The 19,522-nt window shown below is 49.8% G+C and overlaps 1 protein-coding gene across 1 annotated transcript in view; it reads right to left on the bottom strand.

Annotated features, from left to right (window-relative positions):
• Itga3 (integrin subunit alpha 3) overlaps positions 1–13,961 on the bottom strand; it is a 33,305-nt gene extending 19,344 nt beyond the window's left edge. The window contains exons 1-4 of the mRNA XM_090350966.1: positions 13,320–13,961; positions 6,155–6,282; positions 5,778–5,857; positions 2,009–2,258 (exon numbers count right to left, since the gene is read on the bottom strand). Coding sequence (XP_090207092.1) covers positions 2,009–2,258; positions 5,778–5,857; positions 6,155–6,282; positions 13,320–13,522 — 661 coding nt within the window. The 5' untranslated portion in view covers positions 13,523–13,961. The remainder of the gene's footprint in view (positions 1–2,008; positions 2,259–5,777; positions 5,858–6,154; positions 6,283–13,319) is intronic.
• Between the last annotated feature and the right edge of the window lie 5,561 nt (positions 13,962–19,522).

Below are 19,522 nucleotides of genomic sequence, written 5' to 3'. Positions count from 1 at the left end.
ACAGAACACAGCTGGCATCCTGCTGTGGGTCCCTGCTTGTCCACTTTCTAAATGTCATGGTCACCCTCATACCATTTTCTCCTGTCCCCAAACTCAGGCTGCCAAGCTCCTGTACCCAGAGCTGCTATGGAGGAAACCAGTGTCCCTTACCAAGCTGTTTGTTGAAGGACCAGGGAAGGGAGGAGCAAGGCCATGGGGTAGGGGAGGACAGAGCCTCAGCCTTACATTAGCCCAGGGCTGCTACTCTACCAGACTCCCTACTGGTCAAGAGGACACTGAATGCTCTCCATCTGTTGGTTCTATGACAAGGGGAGCTCAGGAAGAGAGACAGGTGGCTATTGCTACAAGCTATGTGATGGAGAGAGGCAAGGAGATAGAGGGAGCTTGAGTCATCAGATTCAAGTCACATAACAGTTGAAAGCATGGATCTTGCTAGGCCCCAGCAGGTCACTCCTATAGTCCTAGCCACTCAGGTTGAGATCGGAGGATCAGAGTTCAAAGTCAGCCAGAACAGAAAAGACACTTATCTCCAATTAACTGGTAAAAGCAGGGGCTAGAAGAATAGCATAGTAGTACAGCTCCAGTCACAAGCAAGTGGATCAAGACTGTGAAGTCCTGGGTTTAGGCCTCAGTATCACTGTATGCATAAACGTATGCACATGCATGCACACGTATGTGTACACACACACACCCCAACCCTTCCCACCTCAAAACCTCATGAGTCTTGCAGGACACTGATGTTCAAGCCCGCAATTCTAACTACTCAGGATTACTCAGGAGGCTGAGAATAGAATGAATATGGTTTGAGCCCAGCCTAGGCAGAAAAGTTCTCAAGACTCAATCTGCAAAATAACCAGCCCCCCCCAAAAAAAAGAAGAAGAAGAAGAGCTAGAGGCATAGCTCAAGCAGAATACTAGCTCAGCAAGGACAAAGGCCTGAGGTAAAACCCCAGTACCACTAAAAAACATACATACGTACATACACAAAAGGACTTGCTGCTGGTGACTCACCCTGTAATCTGAATTATTCAGGAGGAGAGATATAAGGATAAAGGTTCACATACAACCTGGGCAGGAAAGACTATGAGATTTACCTCCAATTAACCAACAAAAAGCTGGATGTGGAGGTGCAGTTCAAGTAGAAACTTGAGTGAATGTCAGCCATGAGTGAAAGCTAAGGGACAGGATCCAGGTCCTGAGTTCAAGCTCCAAAACCAGCACCAAAAAACAACAACAACAACAAAAACAGTGTTTACCAACATGAAAAAATATCCACAGCTTTTATTAAGTTAAAAGAAAAAAAGAAAAAGAAAAAGTCGGTGCTGGTGGCTCATGCCTGTAACCCTTACTTAGGAGGCTAAGATCTGAGGACCACCATTTAAAGCCAGCCCGGGCATGAAAGTTCGAAAGACTCTTATTTCCAATTAGCCGCCAGAAAACCAGAAGTAGCGCTGTGGCTCAATGTGGTAGAACACTAGCACTGAGCTGAAGAGCCTAAGGACAGTGCCCAGGTCCAGAGTTCAAGCCCCATGACTGACCAAAAGAAAAACCCCCCAAAACGGTATAATTCTATTTGCTGTTTTTGTTAAGGTATCTATTCTAAAATCTGGAGGGACTCACAAGGTACAATGAACATTGAGATATAGGATGGGAGAGATGGGACACGTTCCCTCTTTTTAACAAACCCTGCTATACCAGGAACATGGATTACTTAAGCTGACGATTAAGCTGAAATCAGACTGACCCACATTTCCATCTAAACTTCTAAACTATAGTAGGATAAAGACAATATGTGCATAACCTCTGGCACTGTGAGTGCTTTAACCCAGCACAGGTCCTGGGGCCTGCTGCAATGGGGGGCAGTGTGCCCTGTCTCTTCTGCTTCCTAGCGTGGATGGATGACCTGGGTGGATTGTCTGTTGCTAACTATGGGGGAAAAGGTTGTGTGTGTGTGTCGGGGGCGGGGGGAGGAGTGTCTTTACCCTCCTCCCTTTTTCTACTGTCCCCACCTTTCCAATTGTAGGCTCCAGGAGCTCCAAAGTACACAGTGTTCTGGGTGAAGCCACCGCTGGTGCCGAGCTGGCACATGCCCGTCTCCAGGTAGTCGGTGTTGCTGTTGCACATCTCATTGTGGTATGTCTGCCACTCGTCACTGGAGTCTAGTTTCAGGTCATTACCCCGCACGTAGCACTTGCCCACCATGCGTCGCTGGTCCTCCAACCCCGACCACAGCACCTTGGTATAGCGGTGGGCACAGACCTAGGGAAACCCCGAACCCACAGCCTTAGTCTCTCTTACCCTGAGCCTCGCTGGCTGGGTGGGACAGGAGTAGAAAGGGGACTCCAGGCCTTAGAGCATTTGAGCATTGGTCCCAGCAGGCAGGGCCAGTGTGAGGGGAGCCAGAAAGAATGGACTGGAGAACAGTTTAGGGGTCTCGGTGAAAGAGAAGGGGAAGGGATGAGCTAATGAGGCGCCTAAATGCCTGGTTCTTTGGGAGCTGTTTACAGAAATTTGGGAACTTGCTTCTCTATCCCCCAGTGACTCTTAACCAAGGGATTCTTAAATAATAATAATCTTAATAATAGCATCAATAAGACCAGCAGCAGCTAACACTGAGCAATTACTATATGCCAGGTACAATTCTAAGTATTTTCCATATTAACTTTTTTGTGTGTGTATGTGTGGTATCCATCCCGGGACTTGAACTCAGAGCCTAGATGCTGTCTCTGAGCTTCTTTTGCTCTACCACTTGAGCCAGAACTCCACTTATGACTTTCTTTTTGCCAGTCCTGGGCCTTGAACTTAGGGCCTGAATACTGTCCTTGGGCTTTCTCAAGGCTAGGGCTCTACCACTTGAGCCATGGCACCATTTCTGGCTTTTTCTATGTACCGAGGAATCGAATCCGGGTCTTCGTGCATGCTAGGCAAACACTCTACCACTAGGCCAAACTCCCGGCCCCTTCCACTTATGACTTTCTCTGAGAGGTTTATAGGAGATAAGAGTCTCAGGGACTTTCCTGTCCAGGCTGGCTTCAAACTACAGTCCTCAGATCTCAGTCTCCTGAGTCGTGAGGATTGCAGGTATGAGCCACCGGCATGGGCTCCATATTAATTCTTTTAAGCCTGATCATAACCCTACAGTTAGGGACATTTGTTGTTGTTGTTGTTGTTGTTTGGTTTGCTTATTTATTTAACGTTCAGCAGTAGTGAGGTTTGAATTCAGCACCTTGTGCTTGCTAGACAAATAGATACTCTACCACTTGAGACACACTCATAGTCTTTTTTTTGCCTTTAGTTGTTTGCTTTCTGCCCAAGCCAGCTTTGGAATGTGATCCTACTACCTATGAGTCTCCTGTGTAGCTGAGAATACAGTAAGATGTGAATCACCACATTTGGCTTGTTTTTGTTGTTGTTGTTGTTGTGTATCCGGTCATGGGACTTGAATTCTGGGCCTGAGCACTGTCCCTGAGCTCTTCAGCTCAAGGCTAACCCCTTGAGCCATAGCATCACTTCCCAGCTTTCTGGTGGTTAATTGAGCTAACAAGAGTCTCTCAAACTTTTGACTTTTGTGCACAGGCTGGTTTTGAACTGTGATCCTCAGATCTCAGCCTCCTGAGTAGCTAGGATTACAGGCACGAGTCAGAGGCACCAGGCTCTGGCTTGTTTTTTTGAGATAGGGTCTTGGTAACTTTTTCCTCTGGTTGACTTTGACTTATGATCCTTCTGATCTGGTCATAGGTAGCTATGATTACAGATGGAAACCACTGACACTGGCTACTTTCTCCATTTTAGATAAAGAAACCAAGTCATTGAGAGCTTTAGTAGCTAGTTCCCAAGAAACCATCCAAGACCCCACATCTAGACAGAAATAGAGAATACTCTAACCAAGGCTGACTGGTTCCAAGTCTGATCTCTTGCCCTCGTAAATGCAAGAAACTATACACAGCATCAAGCACATTGCACGCACTCTATATTGCTTTAGGACTTGGCTATGGCTCCGTGGTAAAACACTTGTCTAGCATATGTAAGGTCTTGGGTTCAATGTCCAGCATCACAAGGAAAGGAGGGGGGTAAAGTAGACTGAAGTAGGCAATTTTGCCTATATGCTTTTCCTGTCTCCTTCCAGATATGAGTTTGCCTGAGCCACAGCTGTTTCTAGCGCTAAGCATCATGCATGATACACATAGGTACTCACTAAAGATATACTGAATAGCTAACTGCTAAGGACCCAGGGTCCAGGTACACAACAGTGCACACAGAGGCATTTCAGTGAACTTACTATGCCAACCTGGTGCTTAGAACAATGCTCAGGCTGAGTACCAGTGGGTCCCATCTATAATCTTACTCGTGAGGCTAAGACCTGGAGGATTGAGGTTCGAAGTTAACTTTGTGCAGAAAATTCTTCAAGAAAATTCTTCAACTAACTAGCAAACAAATTAACCTGGAGATGTGTATGGCTCAAGTGGTAGAGCACTGGCCAAGCAAAGAAAGATCCTAAATTCGAGTTCCAGTCCACCAAAAAAATTAATAATAATAATAATTTAAAAAAAAATCTGGGCACCACACTCTGGAAGACAGTTTGGAGGTTTCTTAAAGAACTGAAAATAGATCTTCCCTATGATCCCACCATACCATTCCTGGGCATCTATCCTGAACATCATAACCCAGGATATGAAAAGGATACCTGCTCAGCCATGTTCATCTCTGCACAATTCACAATAACCAATTGATGGAAACAACCCAGATGCCCTACTGCAGTTGAATGGATACAAAGAATGTGACATATATATATATATATATTCACAATGGAATTCTACATGACAAGATAAAATAATGGCATTCACTGGGAAGTGGATGAATGTAGAGCGAATCATGTTGAGTGAGACAAGTAAAGACCAAAGGAACAAAAGGCACATGGTATCCTTAATAGGTGGCTATTAAATCCAAAGACTAATAGAGCGAGGACTCAAAAGTTGCATACTCAATGCTAAGGACATGGTATTGGAAATATAAGCACAACTACACACTCATAAAAACTTATGACTCTATAGGCATCATGTTTTATTACATAGATTATTATGTATCTATGACATACAAACCTTCACCCTAATTTTGATTATGTTCTAAAATCTACGTGCCAGTGATTGTATATAGAGATTCCCTTTTTGAATACCTGTTTGTTAAACGTCATTGAAATATGATGTAAAAGTCAATGTTAATAAATTCTTTAATAAAAAAAAAAAACTGTCTAGGCCCTAGGTTCAAGCCCCATGACAGAGGAAAAGAAAAGAAAAGAAACAAAAAGACTGTCAGCAGGAGGTGACAAATAACAGCAGGGAGTAGCTGGGGTCAGCAGGGCTGAGCTTCTTCCGGCAGCCAGCCTCCCAGGAAGCAGTGCCAGCCAGCGCCCAGCCCAGCCGCCTGGGGCCTTTTCTGCCCTTTCCTCCTCCAAGTTCCCTCAGCTCTTTCCCACGAGTGGTTGACTATCCCATGAGGGAACAGGGAGGAAGTGAGTTGATTCACACAGGACCCAGGCCATGCCAGCCTTGACAGAGTGCAGACACCACCCCTCCCGGGCATGCAGTGAAGGAGAACCATACAGGGGAGACACAGCTGCAGAAAGACTACAGCATAGACACACACACACACACACACACACACACACACACACACTCGATCCCTGCTGGTCACTGTGGAACAACCTACCCCCACGCTACCCCTGGAAGATCAAGAGAGCTGGGATGGGGTAGGAGAGGGACTGGGTGAGCTCTCACTCACCAGGACTCGACCGGCAGGACCTTGGCTGGCCACGGTCACCCCAAGCCACATGTCCTCGATAATGTGATGGACGGGATCACCTGTGGGCATGGAAGGGATTCATGAGTCAGCGCACCTCAGCACATATTCCAGCGCCCAAAGCCTCTAGAGGGCAGGAGTGGGCCCTCGGGGACCCACACTGTCCCAGTGTAGGGAGCCTCCCTTACTCTCCTTACTCTTGCCTGTCAGCTCTGCCAACCCCATATGACCCTACTCTCCTCCAAGATTCCCTCTTCCCAGCTGTAATTAAAGCCTTACATCTCTCTACCAGGTCATTCTCTTGGTGCCCCACTGGCCAGGCCTCTGACCCACACTGCTCCCCAGCCCCTTCCCCTCACTTTTCTCTTTGATGTCCATCCGTTCACAGTCATCCTTGAGGGCAGTGAGGGGGCACAGGTACACAGCACCGGTCCGGTTAGTGTAGCCATCATGCACAGCAAGGTCCTGGGGGGCACCAGCCAGAAGTCTGAAGAAAGAGAGGAAGGCAGATGGTCCAGAATTTCCACAGCTCCCTGGGACTAACTTGCTATTCAACCCACATTAACTGAGCCTCGTTTCTGTGTCAGACTCTGGGGTTGAGACATGAATGGATGGACTCCAGCACCTGCCCTCTGGGAGAGGCCAGGATGGGGAAGCAGGCCAAGAAATGGATAGCCCCAGTACTTAGTCTCATGAGAAGAGACTGGTTAGCATCGAGCTAACCCGTCCTGATTCATCAGAGGTCTGCAGAAGAGGTGCCTAGGCCTATACCCGAGGATGATAACCAAGAGGGTGGAGAACGTTAGACAAAGGTACAGCATGTGCAGGGATCAAGAAGCAGCATGATCCAGGGAGCAGGTGTTGTTCATACAGCTAACGCCCAAGACCATGTTGGGGGGAGGGAGGAGGGCCTTTGAAGGAGCCACAGAGGACTGGAGGCTAAGGAGTATGTCTGGATTTCCCGATGTTTTGGCCTCTGAGATGAAGGTAGATGGGAAGAGAACAAGATGGAAGGAATCCTGGTAAAAGCTTCCAATTCTGCTCACAGGAATGGGTCATTCGGAGTAGGGCAAGGACTTAGATACAGGAGGCAGGGCCGCTAAGTGAGCCGTGTGATGTTCACACTCCTCGATCCCTCTCTCCCACCTTGACAAGGCACAAAGGTATGGGATGAGACTGGACACTTTGGAGAACATGTGGCTCAAAAGTAAAGTTCCCAGTGAGTGAGGATGAGCAAGGATTAAAACCCATCTTTGGGGAAAACGACTAAGTTCCTATAAACGTGTTTAGTTAGGGCCCTGGCCACCTATATAAAACCGATGGTACCAGAGGAACTAAAGAAGGGGGAGGGTGGGGTTGGGGTATCAGTCTTGAAACACCTTCACGGATAACCCCATCCCATTAGAAACCCCTGGGATATCTGTGAAAGAGGATAATTTCTCAACTCCACCCCAAGCCAAATAGAGCCAATCTGGTACACCCCAGTTCAAGAACCACAGGTCTCTCACCTTCTTTCCAAATCCACTTTCTGCCAGAGCCCCTTCCTCAATCCTGAGGGCTCAGCCTCCTGGATGGACAGGCACCTCTGGGATATCCCTCCATTCAGCCCTAGCAATGCCTCGGTTCTCATTTTCCCAGCTCAGAACCTGGCCTTGGGCTTCCTGCCCGGACGGAAACAGGGAGCAAAGCCACAATGCCATACCTGCAGCCCTGCCAGGGACCTGTAGGGGAAGCAGGGAGTGGAGTAGGGCAGGGCCTGGGCATGCTGGGACTTGGGGTACCTCCGCCCACTGAGAGTAAGGAATGCATTGCCTGGGGGTTCTGGGAAGGGGAGGGACCTGGAGACACCTCACAGTTGAGACTGAGATGTTTAGACCTCCCCTGGGGAAATAAATGTTCCTGGGAGGAGAAAAATACAGTAAGCACAGACAGAAGGTAGCCAGGCCCTGTTAAGTCACCTCCTGCAAGGTTGGACGGTGCCTCCACTGGCTGACTCCCCTAGCAGGCCTGACAGAGGAGAGAAAGAAGCCAGGGCCCTGAAAAAGTAACATTTACAGGATGCAGGAGATCTAGTTCTGGGGTTGCTTCTGCCTCCAAGGCAATCTCTTTTCCTTTTCTGAGCCTTGCATGTCCTTTCCGTAAAATGGGAACAGCAGCTGTCCTGCCAACCATCCAGGTTGTTATTGAATAAATGGATTCATTCAGTAAAAGGGCTGTCTAATTACAACGTCAGGGCCCAGAGAAGCACTGCTGCTCGGGTTTCTCGTGGCTGGTGCTGGCCCTGGCATGAGCAACACTCCCTGCAAGGCCCAGAAACTACTGTCCCAACAGGCTGGACAGAGTAGATGGAAGAGGATAGATTACTGCCATGGTTGGGGAGCAGAGGAAGACTGTAAGTAGGACTTTCTTAGCTTGAGGAGATTCAGCAATCACCATGTGTGGGGGGACACTGATGGCTATTCATATTAGGGTGGGAACTGTAGATTGGCTGGAGGTGGAGGGTTGGAGGTAGAGAGTCCCACTACAAGGACCTCGAAGAGTTGTAGATTTCAGAGGGTAAAGGAGCCCCTGGAGTTTTCCTACAGGGCAGGGCATATGAGGAAAATATGGTCCTCATTTCTCCTGCTGTCCTGACACACTGTCAGGTAAGTGGTATCCAAGAATGTGTGTGTTTGCCAGGCAAGGGGGGTGGCGGGGTAGTGGTCTCCACGCCTCCCTCCTTTTAGCTTCCTGAGGTACTGAGCAGAGCCAGGCATTAATGGCAACCAAAAGCAAATCCTCAAAGCACCCATAACCCTCCCGTCTTTGCCCAGAGCCAGCCTTGTGCCCACGGATGGAGATGGAACAGGGTCAGTGCCCTAATCCTAACTCCACATCCAGGCCTTCCTTCCTCAGAGATTCCACAGGGAGCACCCCCCAACACACGCATCCCCCCTGCCCCCCCGGAGTATTTTTAGCTCCAACTTGGCCTGCTTAGAGGCCCTTTAAAGCCCTCTGGCTCCTAGCCCAGGATCCAAAGAGTCTACAGTCAGAAGCTTGCTTAGATTGGGGGTGGGGGGAAGGAGAGGGAGTGAGGAGTGTATGCAGAGGGTCAGGCCCAGCTTCCTACAGTCACAGCCAGGTGTGTATTATTCTCAGACCAGAGATTAGAGAATCCAGGTGGTAGGAGGAGACCCTACTATTATATAAATTAGTATCACAGATATGCAAATGAGCATCTCTCCTAGCAACCAGGTGTGTGTGTGGGGGGGGTCCTTAGTTCTTCATCCAAAAGCTAACTAGCACTGAATTCAAGTCAGAAATGGGACAAGAAATGGAGGAATGTGCCAGGTGCGGTGGCTGACGCCTGTAATCCTAACTACTCAACAGGTCGAACTCTGAGGATCACAGTTCAAAGCCAGCCTGGGCACTAAAGTCCCTGAGACTCTTATCTCTCCAATTCACCAGTAGAAAACTTGAAGTGGCGCTGTGGCTCAAGGAGTAGGGCGGTAGCCTTATACTGAAGACCTCAGAGACAGTGCCTGGGTCCAGAGTTCAAGCCCCATGACTGACAAAGAAAGGAAGGAAGGAAGGAAGGAAGGAAGGAAGGAAGGAAGGAAGGAAGGAAGGAAGGAAGAAAGTAGAAGGGGGATACCCCCCACCTCCTGGGGTTTAGGCACAGAACCCACCTAGTGGTAGGGTGGATGGGTAAAATGTCTAAAACTGATGCCTCCTCACCCTTGCATTTGACCAGTCAGAAAGGCCCTTCTAATATCTGGAAAAAGCTCTTCCTCGCCCTGCCCCAGTGTTCCTCCTGGACAGCTCAAAGCTAATGGAACAGCAGAATAGAAAGCAGAAGCAGGTTAGGAAAAGGCCTTGGAGAGTTCAAGGCACCAGGCTGGCTGACCCCCAAAGAGCAAAAGGCCTCAGGGGATGGTGGGGTGGGGCGATGCTCTAAGATGCAGTCAATAGAATTCAGTTTCCCACTTTCATCTCAGGGAGGTGTAGAGTGGTTCCCTTGGGGAGCTGCCAGAGAGGGCCAGAGGATCTTGCATTCCCCTCACAAGGCCTTCCTCCTGCTCCCTTCCCATGCCAGGCCAGAAAGAGGGGAGGAGATCTGCTCCAATCCAGGGGGGGTTCAGTCCTTGGATGTCAGGATAGCAGCTCTGTGCCAGCCCTGCTACCCAAATTAGCCACCTCCCCAGAGGCAGCTCCTGTGGCCCCCGAAACTGTAGCCCTCATCCTCCTCCCTACTTCTTGGGCTGCTCACCCAGCCCCCTCTTCCCTTGAGGATTCAGCCTTAGAACCAGAGCAACAAGCTAGAGGGAGCCAGAGGAGAAGGACAGGAGAAGGACAGAAGAGGCCTTGGTCGAGCCTCAGATAGGAAGGATATGGTTGTTTTTCTCATTTCTTCTCCCTTTAGTCTTAGCTCTTTAGTATTCTTTCCATATTTGACCTCCTAGGGTATTGTGTCATTGAACCTCAGTTCCCTATATTGCAATGGACACCCACTTTTTCCTTGAGCTCTGACAAAAGCCCCCTTTGCTACAGCTTTTTCTGCAAGGTAAGCCTTCTTTCTACTTCCTACCAATTTAGCCCCTTAGTCTAGACTGGTCATGGAAAGAGCCAGAAAAAAAGCATATACTGCAATGTAGGCCTTCTGTCTGCAACTCCAGCTGATGGGCCACTTTTGCTGGCACAAGCCATGAAAGTTGCTAGGCCACCTGCCCTGTCCAGGGAACATTTTTCAGAAGGGCTCTCCTACCTCAGGCATGACCTCATTCCCATGAGCCATAGCTGCTTCTGTGCCAGGCTTCCCAGTCACCCTCACTTCCAGGCAAGGGGGAAAGGGAGAAGAGGATTCCCTACAGTCTACAAGGTCAGACCAGAGTCAGGAAGAAAGGATTGAGTCCCCCTGTCTCCAAGAGGCCCTTCCAATTCATGGCATGGGGTCCTCCCTGTTTCTCAAGACTAGGAGCTTGAGACCCGGGCTGTGAACGGGGAATCCCAATCCACAGATGAAAGCAATGGCACAGCAAAGTACCCGCTTTGCATTTTTAACCATTTCTAAAGTAAAAGTCTCCTTTGGGAACACAAAAGCTGTGTTCTCCCTCTCCTTCTACCCCCACCCCCAAAAATGTACAATTTTGTGAGTACTTTTAGAGGTCCCTGCATCTCCTGAAACTATTCTGCGAACCCCAGATGAAGGACTTACTCAGAGACTTGGGGGATCACGGAATAAGAGGCTGCAGCCTCTTGTTGTGCAGCCTCTAAGGAACCCTAGAGCTGTGTATGCTCACTTCTGGCTACACAGCTGGCTGCAGTGAAGCCCAGCTGGTGCACCTGGCTCTCCCAAAGGGCCAGGAGGCTAGATTCAGTGAGATGAACAGATAAGCAAGATAGAGAGGCACTCCTGGGCAACACTGAGAATATCCAACCAGGGGATACTCAAGGAAACTGTCTAGAAGCACCTGCTCTCGGAAGTTCCCTGGTTTTAGCACCTCTCCTTTGCTCGGCCACCTTGAGTGGGGTCCTTGGGAGAAGGAGGTACACCATATCCTGGCCTCAGCCTGAGAGCCTTACAGTGCTCTTTGCGGAAGCAGGTACACAGAGTACTTTACATCCACTATCTCATTAAAGCCCCACTCACAGCCAGTCAAGACCTGTTGTACCCAGGTGTGGGGGTACACACCTACAATCCTAGCACTCTGGAGGCAGAGGCAGAAGCAGGAGCTATCTGAGGCCAGTCTAGCCTCATAGCAAGATCCTGTCTCAAATTAAAACAAGAAGAAAAACAACAAAAAGGACTGTTGTTTCCCTTGGCTGGACATGGAAGGGTACTGAGGCTCAGGTATCAGTGACACATCCAAGATAGGACACTGGCCTTGGGAGTTAGCTAAGCCTCTTCCTCTTCCACAATGCCACGTTGCTTCTCATAGGCCCCAAAGACAGGAAGGTGTGTATGTATGTGTATGTCCAGGTTCTACAGCTTTTTGGGGGGAAACTGGTCCTGGAAAGAAGCTAGAGAAGCTAGCAGAGGGGGCATGGGGTTGCGGAATCTTTTTTCTTTCTTTCTTTCTTTCTTTTTTTTTTTTTTAAACTCTTTCCAGTCTGATCTCCTTCTATTGAGTTACTTTATGTCCTGCAGATTCCCCACTGAAACATCTGAAAATTCGCAATATTGAGTTAGGATAGAAAAGACTCTGCTCTAGAAACTCACACCCACGATGGGTCTAACATGACCTCTGAAATCATAAGGGTTGGCCAAAGCCAGAAGGATATGGTGGCCCCTCCCTTCTGCAGAAATGTCAGGTAGAGAGGCTAAGTCCAGGCAGGTAAACTGGACAAGGGGCTGGGCTAGCTAGGCAGAGCCCAAGGCTGAAGTAGTTTGGACTTTAAACATTCCAAACTTCCTCAAGTTTCTGCAGGCCCCAGCCAGAGCAGGAAAAGTTTACAACACACCCTTACCCTGACCGTGGTCTTCAAGTTCAGTGAAGTCAGAGGCCAGGGAGAGGCAGATGACTGGCTAGGCACCCAGTCAAAAGAAGCGGAAGGGGCTTGTCCCAACCACTGTCAGCCCTGGGAGAGCTCACCTCTTCCATCCAGCCACCCTCTTTTCCCCCAGCTGCCAACCTCAGGGGCCTGAACACATACAGAGAAACCTCTGAAATGTGGATATGGCCCTCTGGGTATGGGAAGGGGCAGGCATCTCTTCCCCTCCTCCCCTCCACCTAGCTCTTCCCAGTCCTTCTCCTAGCAGTTCTTATGAAGGAGAGCAGGAGGGAGCACAATAACAAAACCAAGAACCCTATTAACACCATTTCCCTCTTCAAACCAAAACAAACACACTCAGAGTCAACATGAATCTGTGGAATGCACCGCAGACGTCTGCTTGGGGGTGGGCGATGGAGACCAAGGCCGAGTTAGGTCTGCACCTCCTCTGTCCCCTACTGTCCTTTCCTCTAAGGATCAGAGAGAAAGAGAGCGAGCGTGCGCCTTTAGACAACTCCAAAAATGCCCATGCTCGGGCAATCACCCCACCCCAGTAAGCCAAGCGCTTAAGAAGGCGTCCACCGCGTCCAGTCTGATCCCGCAGAGGGTGTGGCTGGGGTGGCCGCAGAGTAAATACGAAGTGTGATGAGCTTAAACACATCCGCTCCCGGCTTATTCCCCGGCAGAGTCGGAGGGGTGTTTATCTGGCAGTGTGCTTCAGCTAGCCCCCCCGGAGAGAGAAGAGGATAAAACTAGATACTAGGTTCACCCGGGCGTTAGGCAAGAGAGAGACCTCCCCACCCCACCCCACCCCACCGCACCGCACCCCACCCGTCCCCACTTCCGCTGCAGGAGAGATCTCCAACAGCCGAGCCGACAGGTTCTGGTCGGGTCAGTACTTGCCAAGCCCCGGCAGTCAGTCGGAGGGGCTGCCCGGATACCCGCCCTCCGGTTAAGCCGCAGCAGGCCTGGAAGCCAGCGGGGTCCCGAACTCCGGCACCCCAGCACACACCCTCTCTCCCACTTCACCCCTCCCCAGCCCGCCGGACTTACAGGTAGCGCTGCTGCCGCTCCGTCTGCCGATGGAGGGCGACCGAGTAACCGAAGAGGCTCTTCGGATTCCCGGCCTTCACCACCAGGAATCGGGTGTCCAGGTTGAAGGCGCTGGCTACCCGGCCGCTGGCAGCCACCATCAAAGCCAGCGCACACAGCATGGGGCGCGGAGCGCGGGGCGCGCAGCGGGGGCCGGGGCCCATGGCGACGAGCGGGAGCCCGCCCAAGCCCGGGCACAGCCGGGGATGGCGCCGCGCCCCCGAGAGGTTGACCACCGGTTCACCTGCTCCGGGCGCCGCCGGAGGACACCCGCGCTCCCGCAGGGCCGGTCAGTTTCTCGTCTCTCCCCACCCCGGCCGGTTCCACCTCGGCTCTGGGTCTGCGGCCTCCGATCCCCTTGCCAAGGTACCGGAGTCGATTTTCTCGTCGGTCCCGTAGCCGGATCCTCGTACCCTGCTCGTGTGCCCCCAGTTTGTCCTGGCCGCGCCCCCCTCGGCCGCGCTATCCGCCGGAGATCCCAACTACGCGGTGGATCCGAGCGAGGCAGACCGGCCGACCGCAAGGGGGAGGGGAAGGAGAGGTTTCCCCCACCCCACCCCCGCCGCCCCGGCGTGCGCCCCGCCTCCCCACGCCCAACCCCGCACCTCCCCACCTTGCGCGCCCAGCCCGAACTCCGCTTTCCTTCCGGGGAAAGAGAAAAGGTCCCGGGCTCGGCCGCCGCCTCTTAAAGGGGCAGCATCGCCCCTCCCTCCTCATCCTTCCTTCCCCGGCTCCGCCCTCACCCCCAGACACCTGTCGAGATACCCTAAAGGCTTGGATTTCTTCTCCCCGCCTCCTCCTGCTTCTCTCCGGGAGCTTGTCCTCCCCGCGAGGTGGATGGGATGGGTGAGGTTGGGGGTGGGATCTGTTCAGCAGTTTTGTTATGTTTTGCTTTTCCCCTCCTGCGGCTGCTACTACAGCCGGAAAGCCGGCTCCCGGTGCGGTCACCAGCCATCCCCGCTGGACACACCCGCTGTTGGAGCCTAGGAGAGGCGGCGTCCATGCGCGCGCGCGCGCGGCGGGCCGGCGTGCTGGATGGCTTCCGCAGCTCCTTAAGGGGCAGCTGGAGAATCTCTGGGCATTTTTCCTCTCGCTCAGCCCCCTTCTCGGTCTTTGTGAAGATTTAACTCTCCTGCCCACCAGCCACACCCATCCAGATCCCAGCTAGACACACATGGCTCCTCAGAAAACCCAGACCAATATTTAGCGGTGTGTAATAACCACAGGTCACTAATTATAATTAGCCAAGGACATTTCCCCTAAGGGATGCGACTTCTGGCGATGAGCTGGGCTCAAATTCCTCCCTTATCTCATCCGATTCTGCCGGTAGGCAGCAGATGTCCAGGGGTCTTCGCATCCTCCCAGGTTCTGCTAAGTCTTTAGGCCCACATGCCCATCAAAGTTGCTTAAATCCATGAAGCAAGGTGAAGTGTGGGCGGGCAGAAGAATCAAATGGAAAGAAATCTTTGAGTCTAATTGAGATTTCTCTTATTACAGCACAAGGACCCCTCTGCCCCTGGATATTACATTCTCAATAGGTTCTCATAAGAAGAAAACCATCGTGTATCAAATACATACTAAGTACCTTTCAAATATTAAATCCTCACTTCAATTGTTAAGGAGTCATCTCTTTTAGGATAGGGACACTGAAGGTTAGGGCAGATAAGCCACTTGGCTAAAGCAACAAATAAAGATTTTAATCCTGTGTTATCTAATCCTGGAGTCCTTAATCATCTATGGTAATAACTTTTTTCTTTTTATGCCAATCCTGAGATATGAATTCAGGGCCCTGAGCTTTTCTGCTCAAGGCTAATGACTGGAGCCCACACCTCTACTTCCAGCTTTTTTAGTGCTTAATTGGAAATGAGAGTCTAAAGGATTTTTCCTGACTCTGATGGCTTGGAACCTTGATCTTCAGATCTCAGCCTCCTGAGTAGCTACGATTACAGGTGTGAGCTATCATCAGCAACTGGCTTGCTAATAATTATCTTTTGTACAACACTTCAGGCAAATCCTGAAGTTTGGTGAGACCTGAAGCTTATGCAGTTTGGCATTCTCTTTAAGAAATAGAATAAAGAGCCAGGCACAGGGACTCACACTTGTAATCTTACCTACTCAGTAGGCTGAGATCTGAGGATCACAATTCAAAGCCAGCCTGGGCACCACAGATCCTGAGCCTCTTATCTCCAATTAACCACTAGAAAATCAGAAGTGGTGCTATGGCTCAGGGGATAGGGGTGGTAGCTGAAGAGCTCAGGGACAGTGCCCAGGTCCAGAGTTCAAGTCCAAGCCTCATGACCAACAAAAGAAAGAAAGAAAGTAAAGTTTATTGGGATGGGACTATCTTTTTGTGCTGGCTTTGCTTCCTCCTCCTGTTTGTGAGGCATTTTTAAATTCTGAAGAGAAATCTCACCTAAAGGAATTAGCTGCTAAATCTTAAGAACCTAAAGTATCTGACGACCTTTGTCATATCCCTCCTTGCTCTTCAAGTACTACACAGCATGGAAATTGCTGAATGGTTTAGCTTGTTGAAACTTGATAGATCTGTTTTAAGAAAATTCAAGACTCTGCCCTCTTATACTTCCTTTCCTTCCCTATAAAAGTCCTTGCTATAAAAGTCCTTTATAGCCCAGGGTCCCTGAAGGAGGAAGGCGGCTAATGTAATCCTAGCTCTGAGATCTGAGGCTCTCCACTCAAAGCCAGTTCCCACAGGAAAGTCTATGAGACTATTTCCAATTAACCAGCAACAAGCTGGACGTGTAGATGTGGTAGAATACCAGCCTAGAGTACAAAAGCTAAGGGAGAGCATGAGGGGAAGCCAAGCCCCAGTGCACCGACACACAAACAGTCCTTTATAATACCCCCACCTCCAAATTGGAGGTGATTCCTTCCTACTAACTTGGTCTCCTGAATATTGGCTTTTTCCCCTTATGGAACTCAGATTGGTCTTTAGATATTGGATTGTGAGCAGCAAATCACATAAACCATAATCCAGCAACATTAGGAACACAAGATTCGATAGAATCAGAGCTTCCAGTCTGACTTGACAATTTACAAATTATGGCATGTGCAAACTGCTTTCATCTTTCAGGTTCCTAGGGAGGGTCGGGATTATCATCTTCATTTGCCCAATGGGGGATCTCAGTAAGGCTCAGGAGATTGCCTAGATGCACAAAGCTGTGCAGTATGAATTATAGGAGGGAGGCTGAGATAGGACTGGACCACTGTCCATAGCTGTGTCTTTAAGAGACAAACTCTAGGCAGATGTTGTTCAGACAGCCAGACACACCTAAGTAAAAGCAGCTGTGATAACAGTTCTCTCTGTAGCATTTGGGGGAGAGGACACTTGTCCCTGGCTGCCCTTAGAACAGCACTTGTTCCTGAGCTGTGACTCTCAAAGTTATTCAGCCTCTCACCGTTTGTCTTGTGGTCCAAAGCCACCAATGTTATGTAATCAGGAGATATCTGGAGTCAAGGAACAGGAAGCTGGGCAGAAATTGAACAGTCTTTTGCTTTCTTGGTGGCTCCGGGGTCCTCTGTGTTGTTCTTGGAGAAGAGGAGACAGCCAGAGCCAGGAGGGCTGGGGTCCAGGATGGACACTTAGTAAGGAGATGGGTTCCTACCCAAAATAGCTTTGAGTTCTGTGATGACACATGGGCACCATGCCAGGCCTTATCTCTTTGGCCATCCCAAACAGGAATTACCAGCATGTCCGACTGGAGACTGAGAGAGGAAAGGGATGAGGGATGGCTTTTCCAGTCCAGGGGAGTGTCCACAGGGAATGTAGGAGCTAGAGCTGAGCCACTGCTAAGTGGGAGGGCCCAGCTAAGGAATGCGGGCAGGGTCAGACAGATCTGGGGGAGAGGCCCTGAGGGTAGAAGATGTGGAGAGTGCAGGGTTTGAGACTAAGAGCTGGAGAAACAGAAATCCCAAGTTCCTGCTCCAGACTGAAATCTTTTGCTAAAATCCATATTATCATCTACAGCCTCATCTGATCAAGAGGACTTTATTATTATCGTCATCATTTCCCAGTAGACAATGGACCCACCTAGAAACCTAGGCTAAGAAACAAAGGCATGCCAGTATCCAGTAACAGTGAAAAAAAGAGGCTCAACTCTGGTCCTCCTTCTTCCCCTAATTCCCCACACCTGGACAAGCTGATAAGAAAATTTGGCGCTGTGTTCTTTGGCATCAAGGTTTGATGGGGGGAGATTCATGAGCCCCTTTCTGCCATGATCACTCACCCACAACCACAAAAGAAACTCAGGCCAATCTCCTTCCTGACTCTCCGGAGTCATTTGGGGCCTGTTGTCTTCAGAGACTACAGTGTTGCAAATAAATAGGAATCCTTTTCATTCCCTTGTGGTGTATACATGTCATCATCCATCTTCATATCTAAACAAAACCTTGTTATAGGGGTCCCTTGGCCTCTGCAGGTGACCACAATACACAAGCTATGTGTTCTCCTAGACAGTCTGGGAGGCTTCCAAGAGAAGGAGAAGAAGGAGGAAGATGAGGAGGAGGAAGAGGAGGAGGAGGAGGAGGAGGAGGAGGAGGAGGAGGAGGAGGAGGAGGAGGAGGGAAGGAGAGCAGAGACAAGAGGGAAAGACAACACTGGGGTGGAGAGCCTTAGAAGAGAAGACAGGGCCCTAGTTTGGGGCAAAGTTTTCCCAGCTATATCAGTAATAATGTATTCCATGAAGTTGGCTTCAGCTCACAGAGTGCTTGTTTGCCCTGGTGTGGCAAATGTAGGTGCTAGGTAGCTGATGGAGGAATTAGAAGGACACTCCAAAGTGTGCAATGGCCAGAACCAGCCTTTTTCTTTCTTTCTTTGTTTCTTTGTTTCTTTGTTTCTTTGTTTCTTTGTTTCTTTCTTTCTTTCTTTTTTTCTTTCTTTCTCTCTTTTTTCTTTTGCCAGTCCTGGAGCTTGAACCCAGAGCTTGAGTAGTGTCATTGGGCTTTCTCAAGGCTAGAGCTCTGCCACTTGAGCCAACGCATCATTTCTGGCTTTTTCTATGAATGTGGTATCAAAGAATGGAACCCGGGTCTTCGTGCATACTAGGCAAGCACTCTACCAGTAGGCCAAATCCCAGCCCCTAGAATAGGTCTCTTACATCCAGTGCAGGCTCTGTTAGCTTCTTACCTTAGACAAGTGATCTTCTGGCTTCTCAGTTTCCCATCTGTGAAATGAAAAGGCTGGAGAGAAGCCCTCTTTGTACACCAATCAAATGAAAAGTCTTCAGAAAAGCCCTCCTTCTGTGTCAGTCAGCATCTGGTGTGGTTCAGCGTCCCATAACCGTAGAACTAAGTGGGTCAAATCCTAAGATTCAGGTTTTTAGCTCTGACTTTTATTGAAAATGTAAATCACTGGGGAGAGGAGGAAGGAAGAAGGGAGGGAGAAGGGAGCAGTTAAGCATGAATGGGTTTATCAGATTTTCTTATCCACTGACCCAGATGCAGACTAGTCCCAGCCACTTACTTGGTCTAGCATCCCTAAGCCTAAAGACTGCTAGTCACTAGAATAGAACTGAGTCTCCTTCCCTCCAGGACCATCAGGGATGAATAAAGCCTCTTCTAGGAAGCTGGGGTTTCATCTGGGTCTCACATTTTAGAAACTCAAATTTAAACATGTTGATTCACATCATCTTGTGCTTTAGCATTAACAAGACAGCTATCAGAAAGAACATTCTGACCCAGCTCCGATGACTCATACCTGTAATCTTAACCACTCAGGATCTCTATTTGAAGCCAGCCTGGACAGAAAAGTCCCATGGAGATGTGGCTTGAGTGGTATAGCTCCAGCTTTAAATGGAAAAAGCTAAGCAAGAGTGTGAGGCCTTGAGTTTAAGATGCAATAGTAGTGACCCTCTGCCCCATCAAGGTGAAGGAGGAGGAGGAGGAGGAGGAGGAGGAGGAGGAGGAGGAGGAGGAGGAGGAGGAGGAGAAGGAGGAGGAGGAGAAGATAAAATTTCATTCAATTTGCAGCATGAAGTTGACATTGTCAGGATAAACAGGGGGAGAGGCCAGGCAAGGGCTACTGCCATAACTGGGGCAAGGGGTGAGGTGGGCTGAGCAGAGGCAGGGCTGAGGGAGTGTGTATGTGTCAGAAAGCCCCTCAGCTGATTTGACTTAGACTTCAGGGACTGCTGTGTGTGAGGGGTAGG

The sequence above is a fragment of the Megascapheus bottae genome, chromosome 17, assembly GCF_031878675.1.
Source record: "Megascapheus bottae isolate mThoBot1 chromosome 17, mThoBot2.hap1, whole genome shotgun sequence".
In the NCBI taxonomy this organism is placed as follows: domain Eukaryota; kingdom Metazoa; phylum Chordata; class Mammalia; order Rodentia; family Geomyidae; genus Megascapheus; species Megascapheus bottae.
This window is presented reverse-complemented; position numbering and strand designations above follow the sequence as displayed.